Raw genomic sequence first — 13238 nt, forward strand, 5'->3', positions numbered from 1 at the left:
ACTTGTTCCTGCACATAGTAGGTGCTCAACAGTGATTGCATTGGGTCCATTTGGGCAATGGGTGAGCTGAGCAAGGCCATCTCTCGCCCCCATCAGGCTGCCGCGAGCCCGAGGAATTCCTGCTCCTTCACCAGGTGGGTCTGGCCTCCAGGGACCACCTCTGTGGTGCCCTCAGTTAGATGGGCAGGCAGGTGGGGCTGCTGTCCATCCAGAGGCAGTGAGAGGTTGGGTAGAGTTGGCAGTGTCAGCCTGTCCCCCCGCCCAGATGCGTGTTCCTGCCGAAGGGGGATCTTTTATGCTCGCCCTGGGAAGATGTCAGTCTGGGCAGGCCGCCAGAACCCTGGGGCTCGCCCTGCTGAGAGTGGGCACGTGAACTGAGGACCCACCACGTTTGGCAGTGGGGGAAGCAGACCCGAAACTGCTCGACAGGGACCTGGAGGGGACCTGTGAGTCAGAGGACCCTGGGACTTGGGGGTCTTGTCCTGAAGTCCTGGTGACTCCTCCTCAAACTACAGGCTCCACATCGGGCCAGGCTGTCACCAGCCTCCCCCTTCTCTTCCATTCACCCTACTTGCCAGGTTAGCATATTCGTTGTACTGAACGCACTCATTCATTCATGCATTCCAAAAATATTTATTAAGCATCTGTTCCAGGGGCTGGGACTCAGAGGTGAACCTAACAGGCCACCCCTCCCTGGCAGGGCTGACAGTCAAGCAGAGGAGACAGACGACCAACATTGCAAACCTTACGTTCAGTAGATATATTGTCCTTTAAAAGGTGCTAAGTGCCACACAACCACTCAGAGCCAGGAAAGGGGTGAGGAAGGTGTGGGGTGTGACATCTGGAGGCCTCAAAGAGGAGGTGATGTCTGAGTGAAGATCTGGAGCAGGGGAGGGGCAGTGTCATATGAACATCTGCAGGAAGAGTGTCTGGCAGATGGCACAGCCTGTGCAAAGGCCCTCAGGCAGGATGGCGACTGGCTTGTGCGAAAAGGGTTACTGAGGACCTAGGGGATGGGTGTAGATGACACCAAGGGACAGCAGCCTGGGACTAGACTGTGTAGGCAGGTGTTAAACTCTAAGTCAGTTTACAATGGTCTGTTGCCTAAAACTGCTCCTGACTCCCCACTGCCTTTGAAAGGAACTCCAGTCCCTCCCACCAGCCAGAGGTCTGGGCACACGGACTGAGCCTTCACTAGGCCCTGGGCCTTTGCTCCACTGTTCCCCTCACTCGAGGCCGCCCTGCAGAGCTGGTCTTGACCTCCCAGTCCCTACTTCCCACCCCTGAGAGTACCCTCTCAGCAGCTGGGGCAGGGCCAAATCCAAAGCCCTGAAGTCTGTAGTTTGGGGACCAGTGAGGGGCCCTGGATTTAAGTCTCAAGGGCTGCTTGGAAAATCCACTGCCAGACTCAAGAAATACTGAATGTCTGATCAACCATGTGAGGCAGGACCCCACATTCACCTCTGGGAAGGGGGTTGCCACGTCCCATGTCTCTTGAGTCACACGCAAAAACAGCATTGCGTGGAGCAGAGCCCTAGTGTCCACCCAAAGTAGTGAGTGACCGGCCTTAGGCGGGGCACCGCTGCCAGGGATGTCAGTCAGCTCCATGGGTTGGGGTCTCCAGTTGTACTGACCCAGGACTCACCTGGGTTTCCTTTCCCTGCGGAGCTCACTTCCTGCCAGCGCCCCCTGGTGGTCCGACAGCCCCCATCTCTAGCCCTTTCCGTTTCAAGGAAAAGCAAAGGCCCTCTTAGGGTCACGGCGCCAGAGTGGGGAAGATACAGGGGCTCTGGGAGGCCCACAAGGGCCTCCACCACAGGCCTCGTCCACACAGGGTCCCAGAGAAGCAGGTGGAGCCTTTCCAAGCAGCCCAGGGAGTGGGCCCTTTTTCGTCCAACAGTCCCTCTGCCCTGAGCAGGCTGGGACCGAGACCTCAGTAAACAAACCCTTCAAGCACTTGCCAAATGTGTTCTCATAAATCTGAGACTTGGTTCTTTGACTTCTCTATCCCACCCCCTGAAGAAACTGAGGTAGGTTTCAGCGGGCTGTCACCAGGAACAACCCCCAGTGACACTGGGCTGCTTGCTGAGTGGATGGATGGACAAGAATACCTAGTGTGAGGAAAAGACACAAGGCTGCTGGCCCAGTTACTAATTAGGTTTATTTTCTTTGTGCACAAGAACTGGACAGCCACCCACACATGGCAAACAGTGTCCCTCCCCGGGGGAGGGTTCTTTGTGTAAACCTACCAAGGAGGCCGAGTCCTGCTCATCTCCCACTCCACGCACTCCCACCTGCTGCTCTGCGCTCCACGAGCTCGCGTCCGACCCCACAGCGCTGCCTGTCTTGAGGAAGAACCCAGTGCAGCCGCCCCTCTGGCTCCAAGCCAGCAAACTCGCCCACTCAAGCCCAGGAGGGATGGGCTGACCAGGAGGGCTAGGCAAGCCGTCCCCAAAGGTGGGCCAGCTTCACTGTCACCTCGTGTGTCTGGCTGTTCCCACTGGACCTGTGGCCTGTCCCAAGAATCCCCAGCCCCAGCTATACCATTCGTACCCAATTAATGTTGCTGAGCAAACAAGTAGGCCTGTGCACCTTATGGGCCACAGAAAAGTTAAAAGTGGCGGATTCCCAGGGACCTCAGGGCTCAGGGAGGTTGGGACCCAGGTGTGTCCAGCTGGAAGGCACACAAGACCGGGCAGTAAACAAGGGGCTGTGTACTGACTTCCCTGGCCTCAGTCCCACTTGGCAGTGTGCATGTGGCACCCTCTGGTGGTAGCCAGAGGGTAGGACCGGACAGGGGCAGCCCCCCAAACCCAGGCTTGGGTTTCTGGCATGGAGCAACCTCAGTTCCTTCCTGTGAAACGAGGGGTGGCTCTCTCCAGGCTGTGGGATGCAGGGCAAAGAGCATGAGGGGAACCCTATCAAGAACCCCCTATTCTCCTCATATCTTGATAATGCTGGACCTCTTGCCAAGAGTGAAAAAAGCTGCTCCTCCTGGGAAGAGCTGGTCCAAGGCCCTCACACCCTGACCTGCTGGCAGTCTGAGCCCATGTCCAAAAGGGGAAGTTACCCAGGTACAGAAATGGGGTTAACCTGGACAAGCTCTTTTCCCCTCTCTGGCCCCGTTTCCCCACCGCACCAGGTGGGAGGCCTAGGTCGTACCTGCTAGTCCCAGGGTTCAGCATCGCCCTGTTTCCCATTCCCTCCTGCTCCCCCAGGGGTGCTCTCTTGGCCTTCGACCTGTCCACGCTTCCCTGCTGGTCGGGGTGCAGTCTGGGTGAGCAGGTGCCCCTTTCTTGCTTTCTGGCCCCGCCCCTCCTCAGCTGGTGCAATCCCAAAAGGCTGGGCTCTAGGTACACCCACGAGTCCCTACCAGCAGCAGTCACCACGGCTCACAGGCCACCCAACCAGTGTCCTGCCTAGGACAGGTGGGTAAAGGGTGCTAATCCCAGGCTGTGGAACCGGTGGGAAAGGTCCCAGGTGTTGTCCAGAGCTTCTGAAACAGCCAACGAGCACTCATCCCACTCAGACCTGCTGCAGGGGCCCTCACGGTCCCGTGGCCTGCCCACCCATCCCGCCATCACCCTTTGTCCTGGGAACGAAGCTCCCAGCCCAAGCGGTCAGCTCCATGCCACCCTGTCCTGTCCCCACCTCTGCCTCTTGCACTGAACCTTACTCTGGGCCTGAGCAAAGTTTAGCATTTGCCCTGCAACCTAACTCCCTTTCCGCAGCCACCATGCTCTTCTTCTAAGACCCGGGCCCAGCACAGACAAGAACCAAAACAGGGAGAGGTGGGTCAGCCTTTATTGGTGGGGGGTGGTTCCCATGTCAGTCAGGGCACTGTGGAGAGGGTTTCTTCAGTCACCAGGGGCACAGATAGGAAAAGGGCTGTTATAGAAACTCCCGCTCCACACAGCCCACCAGGGACCACCCCCCAGCACAGGGACCGCAGGAGCAGTGACGAAGATATCCCAAGGGATGGCTGTCCCACGTCACACAGACCTGTGGTGATGCCACAGTACTGGCTTCAGTCAGGAAGAATGCCAGGCATCGTGACCTGTGACCTTGTGAAGACAGCAGGGAAGCGGCAGAACCAAGGCCCAGCAGCCTCAAGAGGTGAGCCGCAGCGAGTCTCAGGAAAAGGCCAGTCTGCCCTCCACAGCCCCCCAGCATGACAGGCCAGAAAGCTAAATGCTGAGGGGACACGGAAGGTACGGGCTGGGGGCATAGGGAGGGGATGGGCAGAAGGGGCCTCCTGGAGAACCTCACGGCTCCCGTGGAGTGCTCTTAGAAAGGGGGGGTGGGGAACAACCCTAAGGAATGGAATTCTACAGAGAAAACCCTAGTGCAGCTGTTTTAAAAAATAGAACATGTGATTTGAATCCACAGTGTGGTCTACTTTGCAAGGGCAGGTTCCTTTAAGAGGGGAAGACTTGGAATGGTGTGAACACCTGGAACACTGGGCTCCTCCGGACAGCAACTCGGGCCTGTGCTGACTCCTCGCCACCTGCAGGGAGGAAGGCGCACTCAGACTCCATGCTGGCAGGGCAGAAGCCCCCAGAGACACCCCTCACCTTACTCACTCAGTTGGCATTCCTCTGGCGGACATTCTTGCCTTTGTCATTCAGATGGTGCCCGCTGCTCTTCCTGGGGACATGAGGTGGGGCTTTTCAGTGCTCAAGAGGACAAAATAGCCACCCTTCACCCCTCACTGCTCCAGACATAGATGGAGAGGTGTGCAGGCCGCAGCTCCTCCAGCCCTCCCCCACCCACCCCACCCCACCCCTGCCATTCAGCAAGGCCAGGACTCACAGTGGAGCAGAGCCTGTGTCCTCATCTGTGCAGACGCGCAGCCAAGTCACATGCAAAAGAAGAACAGGCATCAGGGTGGTTCCTGTCCTGCTGGGCCCTGCCCTGTGTTCTCAACTGTGCCGTGTGGGGAAAAAGGCCCATCCCTGGGACATGTACCCTCAAAATGAGCTACCTGGGGCCATAGCCTGAGGGCCCCAGGAGCTCTGCCTGCTCTCCTGGTCCACTCACAGGCAGGCCGGCCCCCCACCTGGCCCAGGCAGCTCGAGTTTCCTGAGCTTTGTCAGGTACAGTCATGGGCTCATTTGGGCCATGGCCCTCATACCCGAACAGCTGCTGTGAGGAGAGAATGAGCAGCTGAGGGTGGCTGCTCACCAGAGGACACCTGCCAGCAGTCAAATACGGCTGTGGGGGGGGAGGAGTCCCCCAGTCTCAGGTGGGGTAACCCCTGGGGAGAGGCCTGGGGACGTGACCACATAAGGGGGCTCTCTCTCAACCTGGATGGTGCCTAGGCCCTTGGTTCAAGGGCATGGGGCCAGCTCACCGTCCAGGACCTCATCCGACTTCCGTCGCTTCTCATAGATGAAGATGATGGTGACCAGCACGAGCACCTCGGCCACGATGCCCAGGAAGGGCCAGAGGGCGGCAAGGCGGTCCCGCACACGCAGTGTGATGATGGCCTGGTCAGTGCCCTCCTCGCTGGTGCCATTGCAGGCATACAGGCCGGGGTCGGTCTCCAGGTGTAGGTTATGCATGTGCAGCTCTGTCTTGGTCTCCGAGGACACCACAAACTTGTTCTGGGAGTTGTTGGTGAGGACCTGGGGACAGGTGGACCTTATAGGACATAGAGGCCCATGCCATCCCTCCAACCGCAGGCAGGTGCGACCCTCACCTGGTCCCCAGCTTCACTCATCTTGTACCACACCCAGTCGGTCACCGGAGGGAAGGACTCAGACTTGCAGGCGAGCACAACCGTCTCCCCCTCGGTGGCGTGCTCTGACTTCTTCACAGCCTTGACCTTGGGGGGCCCTAGTTGGGAGGAAAGCATGGCGGAGCCTGAGCCCCACGGCCTGGAGGAGCCTCCTTCAGTGTGTGGGCTCCTCTCGCCCCCAAAATGGACAAGCCTGTTCCTTCCAACACACTCCACGGGCCACAGAGCTCACCTCTCACGTTCACACTGGTCCTGCCTACAGACTCCGGGAGGAAGATGCAGAAGTATTGTCCCGTGCGCTCATCGGTGTCCACCCTGCAAGCAGATGGGGCTGTGAGCCAAGCCTCTGCAGTGACGGTCAGGACACCCTGTGGGAGGGTGCAGGCCGTCCATGTTCCATCAAGGAGGGACAAGGTGGTTTTGGGGACAGCGGATGGGCTAGGCTTCGCTCCCGACCTGGCACCCTCACCAATGGTCCTCTGTATTCATCGACCCCAGAAGCCTGAAAAGAGTTCTGTGTTTCCAGAGCTGGCTTGGCATCAGTTAAGACAAGGCTTCAACTCGGGTAGCGTTAAGTGCCTGAGACCTTAGTAAACCAGGAACTCTGGGACTGCCGGCTGCGGGGACCCCCGTAGTGCCCCTGTCCTGTGCCAGCTCCCAGAGAAAGGAGTCTCAGAGGCCATGACGCCTGGCAGCTCCTAGATCTTCCCTGGTTCCTGGGCTTCTCACAACCGAGGGATCTGAGCCGAGTTTGTGTCTAACATCTGTCCAATGTGATCCCAAGGATAAGTCTTCATTCTGGCTAACTGTATGGCTGTTAACAGCAAGAACATACCACAGCAAACAGGGGCAACAAGGAGCCCAGGGTGAAACCAGCTCCCTGAAATGAGCCCCCACCCCTCTTCTGCTAGGACCAGCAGGACATGGGGCCTGGGCGTCTCCATGGGCCTCACGCACTCATACTCCGTCCTCGGACTGGACTCCTTGTCTTCCTTCAGCACTCTGTCCCCCTTCTCCCAGCGGTGGCCTGTGATCACAACATCGCTGCTATTCAAGGTGCAGGTAAGGCGTGTTTTGGAGCCGTCAACAGCTACGGAAGTTGAGATCCCGCTCCCTGCGTGGCCAAATGAGAGGAGAGCAGCCAAGGGATCAGAGGAGGACAAAATCTGTGACCCCCAGCCACCTGCCCACTTGTCCCTGTAGCAAATCCGTAGTAGCTCCTCCAGAGTCACAGTGTCCTCCTGGCAGAGAAGCCACAGCCTTGTTGACAAGTCCAGAGCCTCACTGGCACATGCAGGAAGGGTATCTTTTTCGGAGTTAATGGGGCCTTGGGTCTGAAGAGCTACTGGGTGGGACGCAGGGCTTGAGGAAGGTTTTGTCAGCAAACATGGGTCTCAGATGTGAGAACCGAGGCCAATGCCCACTTGGGGGGTCTCAGCTCCGGGGCCCAGCCCAGCACAGACCCTAATTTCCTTTTAAAAGATAAATCTACCAGAGCTCAGGGCACCACTCCCTCCCTGGATGGTCTTGCACATCCCCTCTTCCTCATCAAAGCCAGCCACCATGACGGGGACAGGTGTGCTCGGCCTGCGGGCCGGGCAGCACCGGGAGATGACAGGGCCAGTGTGTTCCAGCCACCCCCAGCCTTGAAGGAGCCTTCTTCCCAGAAGGTCAAGAGTTCCCACAGCCCTATGCAATAGCCATAAAGCCATCATATAGGAGACAATCTGTTGTCTTGCCCAGGACACTGAGGGTAGACTCCCATCGGCAAAGGCCCTTGAACTCAATTTCCAATTAGGCAAATTTCCCCATTAGTTTCGGGTAGTCTCTTGAGGAACTGAAATGTGAAAAATCATCTGGTGTGGTTCAGTGGATTGAGCACCAGCCTGCGAACCAAAGGGTCACCAGTTCAATTCCCAAGTCAGGGCACATGCCTCGATTCCCAAGTCAGGGCACATGCCTTGGTTGCAGGCCAGGTCCCCAGTTGGGGACATGCAAGAGGAAACCACACATTGATGTTTCTCTCCCTCTTTCTCACTCCCTTCCCCTCTGTCTAAAAATAAATAAATAAAATTTTCAAAAAAAAAAAAAAAAAGTGAAAACCACTTAGAGGCCAGTAAGAAGCACAACAGACTAGGCATAAGCTAGGAGGGCTCTTCTTCATAGACCAGAGATGCAAGGTGAACCTCAGATCTCCTAGTGTTCAGAGAGGAAGCTAAGCAGAGGCCATGGTCCAGAGGTCAAAGGTGAGGGGAATGGAGCCTTCTGCCGCCACCGCCCAGCCACGCCAGAAGCTCACCAGCCACCAGTGAGGTAGTGAGCACATGCATGTCCCCACTGGCCCCCATCTACCTCCTGTGGGATGACTGCAAGGCAGAGCTTTACATGGAAGTGTGTTTCTCCAGGATGGTCACCTGTACCCTGGGGCCCTGGAGGCGTCCCTTCTAAAAGGCTGTGCCCACAGGATTATGCATAAAGAGATTCACGCAGAGGTGTCTAGAGTGAGCTTCTTTTCCTTTTAGTTTGTGGGGAGAAGACTGTGGCATAAAGTTAGGTGAAAAAGCAGAATACAAGGCTGTATTTGGACAATTTCTGTTCAGAGGCCACCATGCTAGGAAAGCGGCTACAAGAAACCTAGAGGTCTGGCATCCACTCAGCAGGCCTGCCCCATCTGGACCCCCACCTCCTCACTGGGGACACACAGTGACTTTTGTAAGCAAAACTGTGAAACCATGGAACAAAACACATGAAACTGGGCAGAATAATCAGAGGTAGTGACCCCCATTCTGGATGGTTATCTTAGCTGCCTGGGGCTCAGCACCAGTATAAATCAATTCCACGGGCAGCAAACCTTTGGCTTATACCTAATACGTCCAATCCAGAGGGAAATGACAGGAAATGGATTCTTCTGCATCCACTGGACAACCACACTGGATTCTCATCACGTGAGCAAAGCCTGCTCAGCCTTATCCATCCACAGAGAGACCCAGGTAGTCATTAAGGAAATTAAACCTCAAAACCTAAAAGGGCAGCAGAAAAACTGTATCCAAGAGACATTACCACTAGATTTGAAATGACCCACAGGCAGAATACACCTGTCTCCTCCTCAGCCTGAGGTCGGTGCGCCCCAAGGCTGCAGCCCCAGCTCCACACTGCACTGGGTCCCAGGGCAATAGCCCAGGGGCCTGGCACGTAGGTCCTCAGAGAGACAGCAGCGCCCCCACCCTGCCCCACTGTAAACCCGAGGCACGCAGCCCCAGCTTTCCAGCTGTGTTTCTAGTCCGGGAGGATGGGGGCCTGACCTTGGCCAGGATACACGCACAGCCAGGCAGGGCCTCTTCCTGAGTAGGCCAGTCCTCACCAGCCTACCACTAGCCACCTGTTGGCTCTTCCTTTAAAAAAAGACATGATGTCTCAGAATTCCAGGCAAGCAGGGGATGAAAAAAAAGGCTCAGACCACCCAGACAGGAAATGAATGGAGGCCTCTGGGGCTGGAGCACCCATCTGCTCCAGGGGTGTGTAGACACACACCGCTCCATGTGTGCATGTGTGGATGGTAGGGGCACACACACATACATGTACCCACACACAAATGCATGCATACACAGTGCACATGTACATGCACACCTGATCATAGTTCCCTTGCTGCGTGGAGGAGAGCACAGGCTGTGGGCCAGGAGGCCCTGGAGCCTCCAGCTGTCTGTTCTGGGGCAAGGTGGCTCTGAGGCCCCAGTAACAAGTGGACCTTCACATCTTCCCACATGGGCCGGTCCAAAGGCAACTCACAGGAGTCAGGACAGACACAGTTAAAACCAGAAGTTCCACTGCCTGACCTAGAAGCCTCCCAGTAATCCGTACTTCTCAGGAATTAAAATTTCCCAAGATTGCAAAACAAACAGCTATATGCAAAGCTGGGAGCCGTGAAGGCAGGAAGAGAGGCCAAGGCAGCCCTTCTCCCAGGTGGACCTGCCTCTCTCTATCCTAGAAGCCCCAACCCTCCCAGTGCGCTGGTCCCCTCACCCAGGGGCTGCCAGAGAGAAGGTTGGTCAGATCTTGTCCTAGCTGTACCTGCCTCCCTGCTGCAGAAAGAGGTGACTTCAAAGTGAGCCTGAAGCCCCTCAGGCAGACGTTCCAGCCGCCTCACCAAGGAGCCTCCTGTGAGCTGGCCACCATGCTGCCACGTCTCCTCATGCATCTCCAAAAGCGCCACAACGCTCCCACAGAGAGGGGATGTCCAGACATTACAATGGTTGTGGCCCTACCCCGGTCACCACACACAGAGACCTTCTACTGCAGGCGATGTCAACATCTGCGATGTTAAAATGTCACTTCAACACGGCCATTAGAAAAAAAAAAGTCTCAAAAGGCTAGAGAGGGGATGGAGAGCAATGTTGGAGAAAGGTTGAAAAACATATCCTCTAGCAGCCCCTGGACAAACTCAATGCCCAGGAGACTTGGGGTAAGCACCCCCAGAGTTCACAGGGACACAAGGCAGGAACCTCCACCTCTAGGGCATCGGGAGACCACGGGAAGAAAAGTGAAAACTCCATTTTGTGATTCTGGCCCCGTGACTGTAACCCACGTTCCCAAGTAAAGTCACCTTCATCTAAAAACAGCCACCCCTCCTCTGTGCCCACTCAGCAGCCAGGCTGGGGCACAGGGCCAGGCAGGCCTCGAGGTAAACAGCCAAGAAACTTGCAGGACGAAGCTGAAGGCACCCGCCTTCCTCCCCACCCACGGCAGCACTGCAGGGCTCAGATAGGAGCCAAAAATGTTTCAGGGATAACAGCCATGGGCTCCTTACCACTCCCCGTCCCCGCCTCCCACCGGGAGGTGGCTCCTGCTCCCCGCACCTGAGGCTCAGAGAAGCCAAGTCATTAGTTCAAGAGACCCAGGTGGAAAGCCTGTGCCCCCCCACATGCCTGGCCAGGACAACAGGACTCTGGGCAACCCCAAGGACAGCCAGGGTCTCCTGGCAGGAGAATCGATCCGGGGCCTCAGGGGACCAGGGTGCTGATGCTCAGGTGGAGGAACCTGCTCTTGACAGAGCTCCCAAAGCATTTCTGGAGCACTGACCTGGCCAGGAGGGCAAACACTGACACCAAGTCACCCCTCCCAGGCAGAAAAAGGACGTGTGGTGATGTCCTCTGAAAGACTTTCAGATCCTTCCAAGAGTCCCTAGGAAAGGGGCAACTGTCAAAAGTGAAAGAAGAGAACAGAACAGACAGGAGTCCCAGGGGAGTCAGATACGAATGAGGCAAGTGTGCAAGAATAGCCCCAAACGTACAATGGCACAGATCCTCTAGGCTTCCTGGTGGGAGCTCTGGAGAGTCACCCAGAGCTCCTGCCAGGTGCTCTTTCTGCTCTAAGGAGAGGAACAAACCCAGAAACTGTGCTCCCAGCAGAGGAAGACCCTAAGCCCTTTCACCCCAATGGCCATCTGCGGCCAACGACAGTTATCTCTAAAGGGCCCAAGCTGCCAAATGTAGCTGTGTATCTTCCAAATTCACTTTACCTATGGGCTCCTGAGTCTTTCCAGGGGGCAGTGGCAGGCAGACAGCCCTTCCCCAGAGGCACTAATAAATGGCTGTTTTGATTATAAGAAGAGAGATGCGATTGAGATAAGGTAGATCAGGGTAAGTCATTGAAGCCTGTTCAAGAGGCAGACCCTCCCGGCCCCTGCCCAGGACAGTTCACATGCCGTTCAAAGCCTGCCAGCAGCTGCCTCCCCAAAAGAGACCCAAGTCATTCTAGTCTGCACTTTGTTCCCTACATGCCGAGCACTATAAATCTTTAACCCAGAACCAAATGGGATGTCTCAATACAGGAGAAAATGTCTATGAGGCCTTCCCTGGAAAATTATACCTTAATCAGTTTCTTATGAGTATTCTCTAAACCGCCTCTGTTCACCCCAAAGAAGAGCTCTAAAATTTAATGCTGTTTGATGGTCTGCAAAAATTTTCTCCATCTCCTGCTCTTTACTGGGTGGCCAGGGCGACCTCACAGTGACCTTGGAATATTCCAACTCCCCTCCCAGGCCTGTTACCACCCCTGTAAAAGGAGGTGGGTGAACTAGACTCCGCCGTCTCATCTGTGCAGGGAAATCAGAAAAACAGGCAGCAGAGCGTGTTGGCTTCCCTACAAGGGTTTAAATTTAAATGTTTGTGCTAACACCAGGAGCAGGTGCATACCCAGAGCAAGACTCGGGACCTAAATCCCGGCAAGAATGACAATCCCTGCCAACTCCAAGGCTGTCCGCCTCAGGGACACTCACGTGCACTTCCTTCCAGCGTTTACTTGAGGGGGAAAAAACCGCTTTCCAGATGAGAGGCAAGGGCCCCGGGGAGCCCATAAAGCCCTCCGCCGCACCTCTTGCCCCAGCACACCCCGGGCCGGCGGTGCAGAGGCCACCCTCAAGCTGTCTCCCCAGACTCTTGGGCCGACGTCCAAAGGGGGCGCTGTAGGACACAACTGGGTAGTCCTTCCCTGCACGGAAAGGGTGGCGGCCGCCTCCAAATCCTCTCCCCAGGTACCCCAGGAGTCAGGCCACTCCCGGACCCCCGTCCCTTCCCCAGGTCTCCGAAAATCTGGGCCTTCACCTCCAAAAGCTCATCGTACCCTCCCAGTCTCCCGTGCCGGGGTTTCCCTACAAAGTATCTCGGCGGTGAGCGCCGTGGGTGCCTCCTAACCCTGGGGTTACCGCCCCCGGAGCTCCTCGGTAACCCCTCCACCCCCGCCGGAGGGACCCCCGAGGCCGGGCCCGCGCCCCGCCCGGCCTAGTCCTCACCCGCCCCGGAGCCGCTCTCGGCGCCCAGCAGCGCGAGCCCTAGAACCACGACTAGCGCCGTCGCCATCTCGCCACCGCCGCCGCCGCAAACCGACGCCCGCAGCGCTGTAAGAACCCGGAAAGCGGGCCGGGAGCGCGCGCGCGTAGGGTGGGGCGCGCATGGCCCGCCGGCCACCGCCTGCGCACGCGTCAGAGCGCACGTACGCACGCACAAGCCTTGACAGGCGTGCGCTAAAGGAGGGACGGCGACACCACGTGACTTGAGCACGCCCTGTGACCCGGGGCGTGGCCACGTTGCTAGGAAACAGGGGTAGGGCCTTCACTTGTTCAGTGTTACGTGAGACCTAAAGTGACTTGGAAGTTGTTAAAATGCTCAATTTATATCATGTGTATTTTACCACAATACAAAAAAAAAAAAAAAAAGCATTAAGGGAGGCCATAGGGATCCCTGTCAACAGATGGGATATGTCCCCTGGGGCAGGTGGGCGCTGCCAGATTTAGCAAATAACAATACCTGGATGGCAGTTAAATTTGAATGTAAGGTAGGAAACGAATAATGTATTAGTGTAACTATCCCATGCAATATTTGCACATAGTGGTGCAATAAAAGTATTTGCTATTTACCTCATATTCACTATCTGAAATTCAAATGTAATTGGCAGTACTGTATTTTGTCTGGAAAACCTACTGAGGTCTCAATGTTTTTCAACA

General features: G+C 56.3%; 1 protein-coding gene across 1 annotated transcript; it reads right to left on the reverse strand.

Moving 5' to 3' along the window:
• Window positions 1–3788: 3788 nt before the first annotated feature.
• BSG (basigin (Ok blood group)) lies at window positions 3789–12749 on the reverse strand. Its single transcript, XM_054575996.1, has 8 exons — window positions 12528–12749; window positions 6698–6854; window positions 5973–6055; window positions 5702–5838; window positions 5354–5627; window positions 4813–4837; window positions 4584–4647; window positions 3789–4507 (listed from the first exon to the last, which is right to left on the reverse strand). Exons 1-7 carry the CDS (start codon window positions 12592–12594, stop codon window positions 4584–4586), a joined length of 807 nt encoding a protein of 268 aa, XP_054431971.1. The 5' UTR covers window positions 12595–12749; the 3' UTR covers window positions 3789–4507.
• Window positions 12750–13238: the final 489 nt, after the last annotated feature.

The sequence above is a fragment of the Pteronotus mesoamericanus genome, unplaced genomic scaffold, assembly GCF_021234165.1.
Source record: "Pteronotus mesoamericanus isolate MK-2021 breed Mesoamerican mustached bat unplaced genomic scaffold, CSHL_Meso_final contig_32, whole genome shotgun sequence".
Classification (NCBI taxonomy): domain Eukaryota; kingdom Metazoa; phylum Chordata; class Mammalia; order Chiroptera; family Mormoopidae; genus Pteronotus; species Pteronotus mesoamericanus.